The sequence below is a fragment of the Aethalodelphis obliquidens genome, unplaced genomic scaffold, assembly GCF_003676395.1.
Source record: "Aethalodelphis obliquidens isolate GAN/ISIS:26980383/991018 unplaced genomic scaffold, ASM367639v1 scaffold1, whole genome shotgun sequence".
NCBI lineage: Eukaryota > Metazoa > Chordata > Mammalia > Artiodactyla > Delphinidae > Aethalodelphis > Aethalodelphis obliquidens.
In genome coordinates, this window is record NW_020837945.1 from 76,463,234 (window position 1) to 76,480,776 (window position 17,543).

Sequence of the window (17,543 nt, forward strand, 5' to 3'; positions counted from 1 at the left end):
TTTACGTAACAGAAGCATTTGGGAACCCTTCTACCAAAATGAAATATGTCTGTTAGGAAAAATCATGCATTACTAAGAGAGTACAGGAGGGAGATAAATTAAATAATTAACATGCAAATAATATTTTCATCCGCTTTCAGACTCACAGCTAGGTAACTGAGCAACAGGCAATAGTAGAGAGGTACTGTTATCATGCTTTCTCTGTCTTTGTTTTCCTCAAAACATGCTGAGACTGTGACAGGATCAGAGACCCAAGGGAGGATTTTGTTTGAGAGAGGAAGGGAAGGGGGGAGGGGAAGAACAGTGCTAAACATCAACCATATCATGGACACACACCCTGGCTCCATCCTTCCAGCATAGTACAAACTCCCTCCCTAAAAGCCTTTACTATATGAATTCTCACCCCCGCTCCTTTGTTGCTTTTCCATTTTGCATTTTTCAGCCAGCTTGACCTTGTATCTGTTAGCTGTCTATAGTTTATCTTCCTCTCTACATTACACATTATTCTGGGGAAAATCTATCTTTGTCTTTCCCTGTAAGTCCGGAGTGGTCCTTTGCACACAGTAGCTAATGAGTAAGATCTGTTCAACTAAACTTGCAATCACCATATACAACAATTAGATTACAGGAGAATGAACAGCAGTCGCTGACTATTCTGTCTACTATTTCTGATTAACGAGGGGATGCTTACAGTTCAAGCTCATGCTAGAGGGTTTCACATGCAATGATTGCTGGTGATAAGAATGGCCGTCAGTCTGCCATGGGTCAAGTGATGTCAGAGGAAACAGAGACACCTGCACATGATCAAGGAGGAAAGGCAGTATACGCAAACAGGGAAAGTTGAGAGAAGAAGAGAAGGGCACTGTGGAAATTTAAGAGCAAGTGAAAACACTACATTCTCCTGTAAGGCAAGCATAGTAAACCTAAGATTGCTCATGGCCAGAGGCACCTACCTGCATCTCAGCTGGTCTTAAAATGAAGGACATGAGTTTTCCGACCTTAGCAGTAACTTTTTACATAGTTACTTTGAAGAATTCAATATGATTTTTCATGGTGAATCTGACTTTTACAAGTCAGATTCACATATGCAATACAGATAATTTGTATACCCTAAATATATTTGTGAGCTTACCCTAAAACAACGTCTCCCCATTTCAGTTCTAATTGTATTTCTAATTAAAAACAAACAGACAGACCCTACCTTCCACTCGGGGTCATGCTTTCTTTTGTCCAAAGATGATTTCTCCCGTTCCCTGGCTTTCTTGTAAGCTTTCTTTTCTTCAGCCATTAGAAGTCTAGCGATTTCCTAAACAAAGTCCAGTCAATATCATTGATTGCAAAGTTGCAGGTAGAAAATTGGGATAAATTGGGATAAAAACTGGGATATTTCCAAAGAATATCAGCTAAACAAATTAACTAACACGAACTCACCTCATCCTGAGCTACCTGAGCTGCTCTCATGTCCACCTGGGTAGCCTACGGTATAGAAAATACAAAAAAGTATAATTTAATTGGAATCTGTGTTGTCCATTTAAAAAAAAAATCTTCATAAAAATAAATTGGTATTTGAAACTAGTGGTGATTAACACCCCTAAAGATGATAATCAGTTGGTATACTTTTGTTAGCCAGAGCAGGGTCTATTTTTATCAAATTCTACAGTGGATTCTTAGAGAATTATCAGAACTCAATAAAGGAGAGACAGGGATATGGAATTCTGTTGCTAATGCTTACTCGGTGAGTACAACTGGACACGTTATTCCTATTGTCTTGATATTTCCACCCATAAAAAAGGTATCAGTTTCTTGACAGAGAGAGGACTATAATGCCTATTATATAATGTCAAGATTGATTCAATTCACAAAAAACCCACTAATTCACCTAAAATTCTGTATTAAAGGTTGCTCACCAAAATTTCTTCTTCTTGCAGTTTTCTGGCAATTTCAGCATCATTCCATTCCTGATCCCTGTTGGTCACTCGTGATGGAGTAGAGACCACTTCCTTCATCCCTCTGGGCTTCATTCCTAGAAAAAGCTCAGTGCAGTAAGGCTACTGAGTGTGTTTTCTGAAAAGTGGCAAAATTTATGATAAAGAAATTTTTCTTCAGTATCTAACAGCGACAATACTGCCTCCACTCTAAAATTCAACGTAGGGTGTGCTGGAAATCATTGTTTCCCCTAGGCATGCAAGACGTGATACAGGTAATCCACACATTTAAAACAAAGTTACCCACCCAAACCTGCTGGGTAAAAACTGCCCTCTCACGTAGTTTCTCCAGCAGTAGAAAATCATACAAGGAACTGTAAGTGAGGCTTTTGCAAAACAGGAAGTGAAAAAAGATTAAGTCCCTGAAATAAAAAGAATTTAGAGAAAAGCAAGTTATTTGGAGTTTTAAAGAGACTAAACTGTCAAGGCTGGAGGAGATGAGAGGCTTTCCATCTTTTTACCTCGGCCCTGCACACCTTACTTCCGAGGGAACAGAAACAGCATCACCTGTGAGTTATGTGACAGTCCCTATTAACCAGTCAGTGGTCCTGCCAAGTGGCTTCTGCTCTTACGGCCTCCAAACCCACTTGCTTCAGAGCTTTCCTATAGCTCTGATCAGCTTAACGTTGCTAAATTTTACGCAAGACGTAACATAAGTGAAATGTCAGAGAGCACAATGACCTTAGAGTTCTATTGTTCTGAGGAGAAAGGAACATGGGGACTGGTATGGAATTTTGGCTTTTTACTTTGAAATTTTATAAGCAGCATATATTCCTTTTATAACTTTCAATTAAGTGGTAAATGCTAGTGGTTATTCTAAAATTGTGGGTATTTCCTTCTTTGTATCCTTTATAAATTACAATTATTCAAAAATGTGACTGTATTACATTCAAAAATAATAAAAAATTTTAATGCAGTGAATAAGATTAACCATCTGGAATAGCGACTTTCAGTAAATGGATTACTAAAGGGAGAAAGAAAATTTACTCCTAGTTGCCTATTTCTTTACATTAGAGGTTCTCAATCATGTCTATATATTAGAATCACTTGGAGTACTTTACATACACATGAAAATTTTTGATCCAAACCCCTGAGATTCTAATATAAGTAGCCTGGGTGAGATCTGGCCTTTGTTAGTTTATTTTAAATCTTACCAGTTGATTCTTAATTGCAATTACCATTAGAACTACTAGTTTGGTGTATTATGTCCATCAAATTAACTGTACACGAATATAACTTTTATCAAAATGCCTCAGCACATGATTCACTTGCTTTAAACAAAAGAGGAAAAAGGAAAGAAAATGATACAACTAAATTCTGGGCAAATGAAGAGTTTAAATTATCTGATGAAGCCTCTTTTTGAACTTTAAACCTAGCTTTGTGGTAAATCCAAAAGCCACAGACTCATCTGCCTTTCCCCAAATAAAGACTATTAAACCTGGCTTTCTTACCTTCAGGTCTATTAGCACCTGATTACCCGGAATTACAGAATCTACTTCAACTTCACATTATCTCTAGAGCTACTGAATCTTATGCTAAGCTGGGCTGGTTTTAACGCAGATTTCTGAGTGGTCTGGGACAGTCAGGAAACAGTGGTATACTCACTCCCAAGAGTAGATAAAACTCCTTGAGTTATGTTTAGCTTAGTCATAACTAGAAGGGAAGATTTCAGGGAAAAATAAGTAAAATTAGATAGGGAAGTTGGCATTGGGAAAAGTCAGTGGACAAGATAGGTTGCTATACCATATGCCCTCCTACAGAAATGGCCCTTCCACGAGCAACCCAAAGCCTAGCTGAGGACGACAGGGGAGATCACACTTATGCCCTGCTCTTTCAATTTTGCCATCTGGGGAAAGAAGTACAATGGAAATGTGCTCAGATTTCAAGAACTAAACTTTCTCCACTACTATGCCTCCTACTCTACACCACAAGATTAACTGAGAAAATATTTTGTTTTAATATCAATCAAAGATGCTTGGAAGGCATTCAAATGAAACAGTCAAACAAAGAGTCTTATTTGGTTTGAAAGGTGTTAAGACTGTGACCTCTTGGCAGTTAAAAAGAGAATTACACATGGGAATTCCCTGGCGGTCCACTGGTTAGGACTCCGCACTTACACTGCCAAGGGCTCGGGTTCAATCCCTGGTCAGGGAACTAAGATCCCGCAAGCCATGCGGCATGGCCAAGAAAAAAAAAAAGAGAGAGAGAGAGAATGACATATAGATCAGTGGAACAAAACAGAGAGCCCAGAAATAAGCCCATGCATATATGTTCAATTAATTTATGGCAAAGAAGACAAGAATACACAATGGAGAAAGGACAGTCTCTTCAGTAAATAGTGCTGGGAAAACTGGACAGCCACATGCAAAAGAGTGAAATTTGACCACCAACCTATACCATACACAAAAATTAATTCAAAACGGTTTGAAGACTTGAATAAAGACCCCAAACAACAAAACTCCTAGAAGAAAACATAGGCAGTAAGCTTCTTGACACTGGTTTTGGAGATGACTTTTTGGATTTGACACCAAAAGAAAACTCAACAAAAACAAAAATAAGCAAGTGGGACTACAACAAACTAAAAAACTTCTTCACAGCAAAGGAAACCATCAACAAAATAAAAAGGCAACCTACAGAATGGGAGAAAATATTCACTAGTCACATACCTGATAAGGAGCTAACATCCAAAATATATAAAGGACTCATACAACTCAACAGCAAAAACACAATCTGATTAAAAAAATGGGCAGAGGGTCTGAATAGACATTTTTCCAAAGAAGACATACAGATGGCCAACACATACGAAAAGGTGCTGAACGTCACTAATCATCAGGGAAATGCAAATCAAAACCACAGTGAGGTATCACACCTCACACCGGTTAGAATAACTATTATCAAAAAGACAAGAAATAACAAGTGTTGGCAAGGATGTGAAGAAAAGGAAACCCCTGTGCACTGTTGGTGGGAATGTATATTGGTACAGCCACTATGAAAAACAGTACAAAAGTCCCTCAAAAATTTTAAAAAAGTTAGAACTATCATACAATCCAGTAATTTCACTTCTGGGAATTTATCTGAAGGAAATGAAAACACAAACTCAAAAAGATATATGCACGCTGTGCTTACTGCATTATTATTATTTACAATAGCCAAGACACGGAAACAACCTAAGTGTCCATTGATGGATGAATGGATAAAGAAAATGTTAGATACATACACACACACACACACACACACACACACACACACACACACACAGAGGAATATTATTCAGCCATAAAAAAGAATTAAATCTTGCCATTTATGACAACAGGGATGGACCCTGAGGGCATCATGGTAGGTGAAATAAGTCAGAAAGAGAAAGGCAAATACTGTACGATTTCACTTATATGTGGAATCTAAAACAAAACAAAAAGTCCTGAGCTCAGAGATACAAAGAATAGATTTGTGGTTGCCAGAGTGGGGGTTGGTGGGGTGGGCAAAATGGGTGATGAGAGTCATAAGATACAAACTTCCAGTTATAAAATAAATGTCATGGGGATGCAATCAATGTACAGCATGGAGACCATAAGTACTGCATTGCATATCTGAAAGGTGCTAAGAGAATAGATCCTAAAAGTTCTCATCACAAGAAAAAAATTTGTAATTATGTATGGTGACGGATGTTAACTAGACTTATTGTGATCATTTTGCAATACATACAAATATACACTTGAAAGTAATATAATGTTATATGTCAACTATACCCCAATAAAAACAAACAGTTATATTTTGAGGTAATATCTCTCTAGGTCAAATATTTAGAGGGAAAAAGAAGAGTTTATTTGAACTCTTGATATATCTTTGGAACTTGCACGTCTCATAAGTAGAAAATTTCTACAGCCTGGAATACTAGATTTCTGGACCGACAGGACTGCCCATTAAATGCAGCATACTCCGTACCAAAGGTGAAAAGAGCTTTTGTCAGTATGTAATGAGGAACTTCAGATAGTACCGTGTAAGGCTGTCATTACAGAAAACAGAGATGCTCTAAAATGTTATTAAACATAGTTAATTCAAAGAAATTACCAAGATGGCTGCCCTCTTTTTGGAAACCCAAACATAATTTGGAAACTAGCTTTCAAAAAACCAGGTGGACCATACTTTCAAAAGTTCCACGTTCATTTCTTAATCAAATTCTTGCTTATCTTTTTCCGTTCATCATTCTCCAGTCTGAGGACACAAGAATCTCCCTCAATAAACACAAACAAAGCTTACCTTTCAAGAAATTCTGATAAAATAAAACTGTTAAAAATACTGGTACTCAAGATAAACTTATCCCAAACTATGGAATAAGGTAATCTGATGACACGTGGATCCTGATACCATTCAAGAGTATTTTGTAATAAGCCATTCTGACACTTGGGGAATATCATAGCAGCATGGTGTTTAATGGCTCTGAGAGGCTGGAAGTTGACCGGCAGAAAATTAATAAGCTGTTGTAATTTAATAGCTCAATAGAGGTGTTTACCCTCAAAGGTGGTATAGATTTACTGCCCTTTAGAAAGTTAACCAATCTTATATTTAAGTTAGCAATTTTATTCTGTGTTCCATTTTCAACCAATTATAAAACCATGTCCTGGGCTTCCCTGGTGGCACAGTGGTTGAGAGTCTGCCTGCCAATGCAGGGGATGCGGGTTCGTGCTCCGATCCGGGAAGATCCCACGTGCCGCGGAGCGGCTGGGCCCGTGAGCCATGGCCGCTGAGCCTGGGTGTCCGGAGCCTGTGCTCTGAAACAGGAGAGGCCACAACAGTGAGAGGCCCGCGTATCGCAAAAAAACCCAAAACAAAACAAAAAACAAAACAAAAAACCACGTCCTGCAGATCAACGCTCTTAGAACTAGCTCTTTGCTGTCCTGCTAGTTTCTTCATTATTAAGTTAAATAAAACTTTGGCTTATGCTAACAACTTTAAGAACTGTGCTTTCACAACAGCCACCAGTAATAGACACCAGTATCTAATAATTATATTTTAATGTATCTTCTGACCTATTCTGGGTAGGTGGGGGGGAAGGGCATCGCAAATTCAGACGCCTACAGGGCCCACGTCGGTAAAGTTTGCAAAGTAAGTTGAATATAAAATGACAGACGCTAGCGGCTATGTTGTAGCCATTTTAGTAGCTGCCTAGTCACACTGTTTTTAAACCCTTATGCTATTAAAATAAAACAGACAAAACATTTGCCTATAACTCCAGTACTAGGGCCTGTGAGTCAGTGTTTGTTTCATATTAGTTCCACCCTTTCTAAGCCTGTTTAAGATACCCTCAAGTGTACTGAAAGCCATAAAGATTTAACCAGCCCTCAGAGCACACTTAGGAGGTTGGAGTCACAGAATCAGAAATGTAGAGGTCGATGTAATCACCATTCCTCCCCGGTATCTTTTGGACTCCAACATGTCTTTCTAAATCTGGATCCAGTGTAACTTACTCATAAAGCCTACTCCACGTAGATTTTATCACTTCCTTCTCTACTGCCCCACAGCTCTTTGTTAAAAGTATATCAAATTTGCAATTGTTTGTCTACATATCCATCTTTTTGGCTTGACTCATGAAACTTCTGAGGCTCAGATCCAAGCATCCATCCCCAAACATAAAGCCTGAGGCAAGAATATTTGTGGCAGACACTCATTTGGCTTGCTGAACTGAATTTTCATTTTCTTTATCACCAAGTCCTTTAAAAACTTAAGGACTAACATGATAGGAAGAGATAACATGAAAGGAGGAACCAAAAGGATCAACCTGAACCTGCAATCTAGAAACTACTTTCCAGACCAGAAGTAGAGGTTGGCTGGGCAACAGTAATGGAAGTTAAGTAAGAACAGTCATCTCCTTGGTACTTTTTTCCCCAATAATCCTCGTATCTCTGGAAAACTTCCATGAGAGCAAAACAGAACTAGGGAGATGAGTATGGTCTAATTAAAACACCAGACAGTGCAGTACTATGACTTGCAGTGGTACAGCCACACGGAACACATCACAGTGGCAGTTTCCAGACAAGAAGAGAGAGAACCATTACTATGTCAGTGACAGACTTCAGAGTTAGGCCTCATGGATGCCAGAAATTTGAGGTTTAACACTAATGTTCACCTCGTTCTTATGTAAGTACCAAGAACTCACCTCATATTGGCACTTCAGAACACCAACTGTAGAGTTAGAGTTGAAGATGGTTAAAGCACAGGAAGGAACTCAAGGCGATTGTTTTCAAACTTTAAGTACGTGAGAATCACCTCCTGGTCTAAAACAAACCCGAATTGCCATGTTGCACTCCAGAGATGATAACATATGTAAGACCCAGACATCTGAATTTTTAGGAAATAGCCCAGCTGATTCTGATGAAAACAAACTTGAAGCTCACTATTTGAAAAACGCTATCTTAAGAGATTGCCTCTCCCATCTCTCACTTTACAGCCGGGAAAGAGGAGGTCAAGAAAATCCAGTACTTCCAGCCCCGCAGGTCTTCTAGTTAGGCAAATACTATGAAGGTGGTGTTCCTAAACCTTCTGGGTTCACTGAATCAAAACCAGAAACTCAAGAGCATTGCTTTGGTATCAGAATCTCTGATATATGGTCTCGGCAAATTAAAAATTGTATCTGGGATGGGTACCTCCACTGCAACCTGGAGCTGGAAGAATGTTGTAAGGGATGAGTGTATTCTCTTAGAAGGCAGAGATTTGAGATTAAGTGAATACCTTCTTGTAATATTTGGCTCCAGGATTTATTTCCAAGCCAGGAGCACAAGCCAGAGAGAAAGGACAGGTTGTTTACGATGCTTATTAAATACAGTTGTTTGTGTGTATATACATGATACCAGAACTTCCAACGAGGCTGCCCTTTATTACCTGCATCATGGAGTTGGTGCCGCGCCTCACTCTCTGAGATGGGAGGAGCCCTGGGCCTGTGCTTCCTCTCTCTGTGCTCACCTTGCCCATGGTTGCTTCTATATACAGCTTCCTGGCAGTGAAGCCCCGCCTTCTGTGAGGCCTTGGGAGAAAGCTGGTCTTGGTGCCTGGACTGTTTTTCCCAATTCCGAGTTCGATGTCTATGGTTAGCCTCCCAGTCGTCCGATTCAGTGCTCAGAAACACCTCACCACTGATCTTGGGGAGAGGAGGTCTTCGGAGCCTCTCATGACCAGATCGTTTCCTTTCAGGCTGCTCAGTGTTAATTCGGGGATCGTCCCTCGTTTTACCCAAGCTAGAGGACGAAAGAGGTTTCTCTGATGAACGATGCTCCTCCAGTTCTTCCAAGTTCTCCTGTGGAGGTTTCGATTTCTCCTTTCTCTGCTTCACAGTCTTTTCCTCACTTTGGAGTCTATAAGACTTTGAGAAGCCAGAACCCAACTCCCTTGCCCTCCTTGACCGTGGCTGGTCTGAGCGGAGGTGGAGGAATGTGAAAAATAGAAATGCAAGTTAACTTCATGAGTGTGATCTCACTACAGGACAGAGACAGGGCCCAAGTTTAACATATTTTAAAATGAAGAGGATTACGTTTTCAATTTAACAAACTGAAACGAAGGGATGAGCATTTGCTGGAATGGTCCATGCGTACATGAAGGATTCTGGGTACATAGCCAGAAAGGTAGAAAACTAAAATGAAAGTAAGCGAAAAAAAGTAAATCTGAAAGAAGAGCTTGATCATGATTAGCGAAGAGTTAACACATACTTTAATATTTGCCAATAACACAAATTCTAGTCATTAAATGTTTAATTCTATTTATAAAACCAATTTGGAACTAGTATATGGGGGAAAAGTGAGAGCTGAAGGAGTCTTATAAAACAGAAAAAGAATTAAGCTTTGTGATTCCAGTCAGAGACTTTCAAATATTCTTATTGGAAATAACAATAAATCGAGGTCAGAATATTGCTAATTTCTACTCAGTCCACTAGAGTGATGAGCCACAGATTTTTGTATTCCTCTGTCCTTTCCGCACAGGTGGCCAAAAGCCAACAATCCCAGCCATGTTACGGTTCAGTGTGGAAGAAGAGGGAGTAAAGGAGAATTTTAAGTGAGTAAATGACCGTATTTTCTTTGGATAACTCTGTTCCTAATCTTACTTGAAATTTTTCAGAGGAAAAAAATTAAAAAGGCATGCCATAACAGAATACATAAAAAAGAAGTCACTTCCTAAATACATTTCAAAAAACTTTATGATATTGTTTTCTGGGTATAAAAATACAATATGTGCTAAACATACAGGTCCCTAAGTTGAACACAAACTGCAGAAACAGCACACAGGCGGGTGCTTTTTGGTCAGGTCTCATTTAAGAACAAGCAAACTGTGAAAACAAAGGAAGTAAATTAACAATGCACATTGCAAGAGCGTATTTATTTTAACATTTTCTAAGACTTTTACTTTAACTGGGAAGTAACAAAAAGAAATCCTAATTCTGTGGAAAATTGCTAAGATAGCCAAGATTCCCTATTGGAATTAGTCACTCGCTGAACTGCTTTTGAGACAGCTACCGTAATTGGGTGGGATGTAGAAAAAATAAACGACCATAAACTTCCTTAGTTATTACGGGTTTTGTTTGCTTGTTTTGGGTTTTTTGCTTTTGTTAAAGTGTGTTATTGTTATCTAATGAAGGAACAGAGGTGGGGAGGTGTGTTATATGTATCTCTTATGCCATAAGCTTCCACTAAAAACTCCAAATTGTTTCCTCTTGAGCTTTCCAGAAGAAAAGAACATTTGCCTCAGAGATTACATCTAAATCAAAATCTGTCTTCTAAAAAGTCTGTAGAGGTATTTATCTTCATAATTTATGGAAAACTTATTTTTTACATAAGCAGAAGTGAAACAGAACAATTACTCTCTGTAATAAAATAAAGTATCTACTCTTTTAGCCAAACTGTTATTTTAGGAGGATCTTGACAGCTGAGAAAGAATCACTTCACTACTGCTGTGAATTAACATAATACTGACCAGCTACATAAATGATGACCCCAACTAGGAGACAATGGTTTAGTGTTAATACCTATGTTCCCACAGAAAACTGCAGAAGTGAAGCCTGCCTTTAAGCCCAAAAAGAGACAAGAAAGGTTTTGTTTTCAACATGGATTTGTCAAGTTATGACTGTTTTGTTTTTTATTTTTACTTCTTTCTAAAAAGTTAACAAATATTAGTAGTTTTACTTTAGGGAAGTGTGTTGCAAGAATTAGAACAGAGCTGTCACTATGTTTTCACAGAGTTGACAGGAAAAAATATTTATTGTGATCACTTGTGATATCTTTAAACCTGGGAGAGAAAAAAAAAAAAAGAGAGGGGGTGGAGGAATCTGTTTGAATCCTTTAAAACCCAGTTCAGTTAAGGACTGAGACTTTTATGTTTCTTGAGACCAAGTTATTTGGCAAATATAATTAACTTCCTTATAGCCAATACATACATACATACATATACATGTATATACGTATACATATATCTACACCCACACATATGTTTGCATATATATATGCATATATATATGTAAACATTTGATTTGTGTGCTTCCATGTTTGTCTTTCAAAATAAAATGATTTTTGTTTAAATAGACAAAATACTATGTAGTACACACATTACATTAATATATGTATAAATAATAGTACTTTAGAGTTCGTAAGTCTTCAGAAAAATTATGTTGTTTAATCTTCTCAATATCCATGCGAAGGATTTATTTTTAGAATCTCCATTTGAGAGATGAGAAAAAGGCTTAGAGTGATTCCAGTAGATAACTTCCTTAACATTACAATTTTTCTAAAGAATGGATGAAACGTGAATCAAGGTCTAATGACTCCAAAGACCATGACTTAAAGTCTCTAATATGCTTGCAATACAGGTAAGTGGCTTTGAAAAAAAAACATGGATTCATAAATGAATAAGATATACCATTTCAATCAATATAAATCTGACAGATGTTTTGGATAATTTCAGATTTGTAGAAAATCTATAAATGATTATTCTTAAAAGATTAATTTATTAAAGTTTAAGTAAAATGAAAGCTAAAACAACCACTTCTGTAATGATTTGCTGTGATTATTATAAGACAGACAAAAATCATATTGCGCGCAAAGAAGTACAATTAAAGAATATCCCTTATGTGTTGGGAAAGGACCACTGCAAAGAACGTAAGGCTGCTTTGTAAATATGAGCTGGACTGCAATATGGTTTCTGTGGAACTCAACTTAGTCTAACTCAAAGGCATATAAATGAAGATCACGTGCTCAGCGATATATCGTCTCCCAACAACAACACAACTGAAGAGAAATTCCAACAGTACTTTACAGGCACATGCTCAGAAGGTCATTGTTTTCTCTTACCAATCCCCCTCAACTCCAAAAAAGTAGCATATATGCCATTCTCCATAACTTTACAAAAGCAGTTAAATAGAGATTTGTAAAAATTTTAGGTGTCCCTGAAAATCCATGGAATTCTTAACATAGTCTAGAGAGATGAAACAGTATCTCAGCAGTCTGGTCAAAACCACCAGGCTTGAGTCCCAATTCAAGTTAGTATAAGGTTTTAATAGAGGAATGCTAAAATTAGTACTTTAGTGTACTTAATTTACTTACCACCCTAATGTTTTACGCCAGACCACAATTCTAAGATTTTAATTAAAGCTGACGAGTAACTCTTTACCTTCTGACCTCTAGTACAGAAAAATACGGCAATAATTTTTCTTTTTAAATGATGTACCACATTTGATTAGAAAGACCAGCATAAGGAAAATGGCTATCAACAAAGAGCTGAGCATTTTACATATGGAAGAACAACACGCCAAGCAATAAGTAGAGAATCAACCTGCTTACTGATTGTGTTATAGAGCTGAGCTCTACTGATTAGGATAGATTTAGAACACTGTGACTGCAAGACTCAAACTATAATAATCCTATCACCTACATATATGTATCTTTCATTCTACTCATCAAAGACAAATACCTACTTACCTTTTACAATGAAATTATAGAAAAGCAATTGACAATTAATTTTCAAGAGACTTGGGGATTACTGACCTTAAAATCTTTACTCTCTAGAAGCTGCTTTTAGATTTTATTTAGCTGGTATCCTAAGTATAGTCTCCAAGCTGAACTACAATAAATACAGACACTAAAAACCATAGGAAATGTCTTTCCTTTGACAGATCTTTAAAAAGGACTGAACAATATTTGTCAATACTCGTTTCCCAACACACTTTTAAGATAAAGATTCACCACCACCACAAGTGCCACCACCACACCATCACCACCACCACCACTGCAAAAGCAAGCACTAGAGAAGGGATCTCTCTATCTCAGAAATTTTTCTATATGGTAATCAAATAGCAAAGAAAGCATCAAGAGCAAAAAAGGAACAGAGAATCTTAAAATTCAATTTTGTCATCAGCAGGTTAACCCATTGGCCTAGGTTTAAAAGATATGAAGCATGGAAAAAAAGCTTTGGTATCCAGTAACTGATAAATGCTGTACCTCCTTTATTATTTGTGCCACTTTGCTGCTTCAAACAGTACTGTCCAGATCTCCTTGAGAAAGATCAAGCCCAGAGGCTCATATGCCACTTTTCCACACCCCAGTTTATGTGCTTAGAATGTAATACAACATTCCAATGCACGCCAAATTTTGCTAAACTATATTCAAGTTTTAACAGCCATAAAAATGGCTCTGGTCATCAAACTAAAGAACAGATGAATTTATTAGATAAGATAAAATTCCACCACAAATCTAAAGGGGCCCTAGGGTCACTTTACAGACAAATTTAAAGGGGTGTCTTGCAACTGAGTCTAAGGATAGAGTAGGTCATGATGCAAAAACTTACCTCCATCTTCATAAGAGTAACTACCACCATAAGCATTGGCTCCAGGGGACTCTGGAAAGTGTTTTTTTCGCTTTTTCTCTTCCTGTAACTCTTTTTCTTGCAAGAGTCGAGCTATGTCCTGCAAATACAAAGAGAAGGGAAATAAACATTACCAGAGAATGAACAAACTCCATACAGTGACCCTACAGGTCAATGGTTTGACATTCCACTGCCAGGCTTTTGTGGCTCTGCCTCCAGCTAGGCTCTCTAGACTTCCTGATATTAAGCTCCTTCTGTCCAAATGCCCCAGATGACTGCTCAATAGGAAGGGCACAAGATCCAGATGAGAGGGAAAGGTTTTTTTTAATTGAATTTAAATCTAACGTAACTTGAAGACATTCAAATGTAATGTTCCTAAAGGTGGCTATAGAACAGAATTTTTTAAATACATATTTATGGGCCCTTTTTCCAAGATGATGATTCACTAAGTCTGAATGAGGAAGAGTACCATAATCTATAAACTTTTATAAACTGTATTTACAATGTAATTTGAAAACTTTTTTAAAAGAATTTTTCAGTTGGTTCTCATTTAGCTTTGCATTAGAGGACCACCGTCTTAACTAATAAAAAAGAGAAAACAGTCTTCCTCCTGTCTCCCCTCTGCTCTATCTCCAGGCAAGTTTTTAGCAGTTACTGAGTGATGAGTAATAACATTCTGACTGCGTCCCCTAAACGATTACCGTCCCCCATGAAAACAAAGGTATATACAAATAGCTGCAATACAACTGAATTATAAATGCCTCAAAAAAGAGGGTAAAATGTCTATGGGAGCACAAAAGAGGGAATATTATTTCTACTCAAACGGATTAGTTCAAGGCTTTGCATTAATGTTAGGTTTTGAACAAAGCACTGGATTCCAACGGGTAAGGGAAGAACAGAGAACAGCATCAGCAAAGTTATAAATATTTTAATGGGCATCAATCTAGGGAACAACCAATAGTCCAATTAGAACACTGGATGTGGGGTGTTACAGAGAAAGGTGAGGCTAAAAAACCAGGCAGAAGCTGGATCACAGGCGCCCCTTACAGACAATCTTAAGAAGTCTGGCATCTGTAATGTAAGGGATGAGGGGTTCCTAAAGGTTTTGAGCTAGAAAGTGACAGTGTTCTGAATTTGAAGATTATTTCTATGAAAGGCCCAATAAAATAGCACATAAACTTTATTCATGTACACTTTTTTGGAAAAAAGATCCCTAGCCATTAACAGATTCTTAAAGATCTTACAAATATGGCAACAATACTCACCGATGCAAATGATAATAATAGCCATAGGTAGTTTGAGGGGCTAACTTCTTTATATTTACAATGAGGAATATAAGATGTGCTCAGATGTAAATGGTGCAAATTTTGAGGCAAGAATTAATCACTATTCTTCTTTTTGCAATTTTCTGAATAAGCCAATGTGAAGAATATACTAAGACTGCAAGGCAAATAAAATTCATCTGAATGACTCAATTTCTCTTATATCACTGTAGCAGTAAGTTGGATTCTGAGGCTAGGTAAATTAGCAAACGTTATCCATATACTTGGCTTTTAATGCTCACAAAATAGCCTTACAAACCTGACTTTATGTTAAGTACATGCCTAAATTCAAACTTATAAATATACTATTAACATATATCCTTTAACTGATTTCTATGCTGGAAACTTCTCATAAGTCTGTAAAATATATACATATATATTTGATAAGTAATCCATGCAAAAGCACTCACAAAATACTGCAGCTCGGAATGAAAGGTAAAGAACACAGTCCTACTTAAAACACAAGTATAATTTTCATGCAAAGAGATCTGAATTTCTAATACTCTGATGGAAAAAAATCCCCTAAACCTAAAGAATATGATGATTTTCTTTTTCTCTTCCAGTTCAAGTCAGAGATGCTTTAGAGACACGGGGACAGAAACATTAACTACTAAAATGGATTTCTTTGGGCCTGAATTCTTTATCTGTAAAATAGCGTCTGAACTACTCAACCTTAAAGTCAAATGTCTTGACACCCTAATGCACCATTGTAATAAATCTGAGAGTGTTACCAGGTACCATCCCCTGTGCCAGGTTCATTCATTCTGTTTGATGTCTTGCAAAGCAATATACCAGTCAGTTAGGAAAAGAGAGGGGCGTGACAAGATAATTTATTCTCCCCAAAGTAATACCTGTTACAGAATTTCCCAAATCCCTATTTATTTTACTGCACAAGTAGGAAGAAAATGTAAACACTTCCCTGAGTTGTCATGTTTACTAAGCACCCAACACTCATTTTCCTAAGTGGTTTGTTTTACTGGAAACAAAAAGTTTCCCTTGATATAACTGAATAACAATATAAAGGAAAATTACCAGGTCCAACTGCCAGTAGAAATTATTAAACTCTACTCCAGGGACTTTATAATTGCTTTGCTGCTATTGAATTTGGTCCTAATTAATACATAGTAATAAGCCTTCTCAATGTGAAGAGCCAAAGTTGAACCAAAGAGAAACAAAGGTGATGCCTCTTTTGTACAATGCATTAGCTAGTCAAAAGGAGGGCTTTTAACCGAGTAGAATAATAATAATCATAATGTGTCATGCACCTTAGCACCCAAACCCTGTGCTCTTTTAACCTCTCAGCTCTTTTCTGAGTAAGCTTCTTCTGTCTGAGAAGAACAGCTAGCTAGACTTGAGGAGTGAAAGGAAAATTGCTGCTATGTTATAAACCGTGGTTTAGCCCAAGTCAGTTTTCTTCCCTGCTCTCCAACATTACTGCACAATGGGTTTAGTGAGGCGATTTCAATATAAAAAATTTCCCCTGAAACAAGCTAAAGATGGCAATTATTAGTCACAATGCTTGGACGCAGCGTAGTCACCCTTGACATAAACAACCTCCTTAGTCTTCAGCTTCCTTCCTGTTAAAGGTTAGTCCAGAACAGCATTTCTCAAGCTCTGTTTCTGAGAACACTGGTATCAAAAGTTTCTCCAAATAAACCAGAAAGCATTCAATAGAAAACATGTATTATATCCAACTCTTTAAACACATTAGCTCATTTTAACACTTTGATAAAAGAAAAGTAACCTGTTATCTTCCTGTAACCCAGGAATTTCCAAATTTATTTTGGGACAGATGCCTTTTTGTTACATAAAAAAATATAAACCTTATGAAACTAGTGTTCAATAAAACATAACTTGGGGAAAAAAATCTAAAAGAACTCATAAGCCCTTTTGAAGTCACATTCAATTATTTTTTAATTAATCAGGTAGACTTACTTTGGGTTAATACGTAGAAACAACTCTGTTGCATACAAGACTTTCTAGTAAATACATTTATTGAAACAACACGCAACTCTGGAAAACTGGAAGCTGTGAGCATAAGTAAGGGCACAGGTAAGGATCCCTGGAACGCTAGAGGAAAGTTATTTTAAGAAAAACATAGATTTACTGATTCCCTTCAATGGGTCAAACATTCTGCTAGAGACCTCCTATAGGGAAACAAGATATGTGGTCAATATCGTCAATGTTCTTATCTATTAAGTGCTAGAAGAAAAGTGATTAACCTAATGTAAGACACGCAAAGATGAGCGCTCTGAGAGAAGCATTCATACAATCAAGGTGCAATGGAGCCCAGAGGAACCCCATGCATCTTTCTCAAGCAGAAGACAAATTACTGAACTGTGGTGCTGGATCCCTTAGGGTATTTTTATGGTTTATATGATTTTATATCAGGGTAACTTCC

The 17,543-nt window shown here is 37.4% G+C and overlaps 1 protein-coding gene across 3 annotated transcripts in view; it reads right to left on the bottom strand.

The window, feature by feature from the left end:
• Positions 1-17,543, bottom strand: part of CCDC50 (coiled-coil domain containing 50) — a 66,605-nt gene that overhangs the window by 14,137 nt on the left and 34,925 nt on the right. The window contains exons 5-9 of one of the 3 annotated variants that reach the window (XM_027108785.1): positions 13,803-13,920; positions 8,943-9,389; positions 1,908-2,023; positions 1,432-1,476; positions 1,202-1,306 (exon numbers count right to left, since the gene is read on the bottom strand). In XM_027108785.1, the coding sequence (XP_026964586.1) occupies positions 1,202-1,306; positions 1,432-1,476; positions 1,908-2,023; positions 8,943-9,389; positions 13,803-13,920 (831 nt within the window). Of the gene's footprint in view, positions 1-1,201; positions 1,307-1,431; positions 1,477-1,907; positions 2,024-8,861; positions 9,390-13,802; positions 13,921-17,543 lie in introns of all 3 variants that reach the window. The other 2 variants (XM_027108777.1, XM_027108795.1) reach the window with 2 other exon arrangements.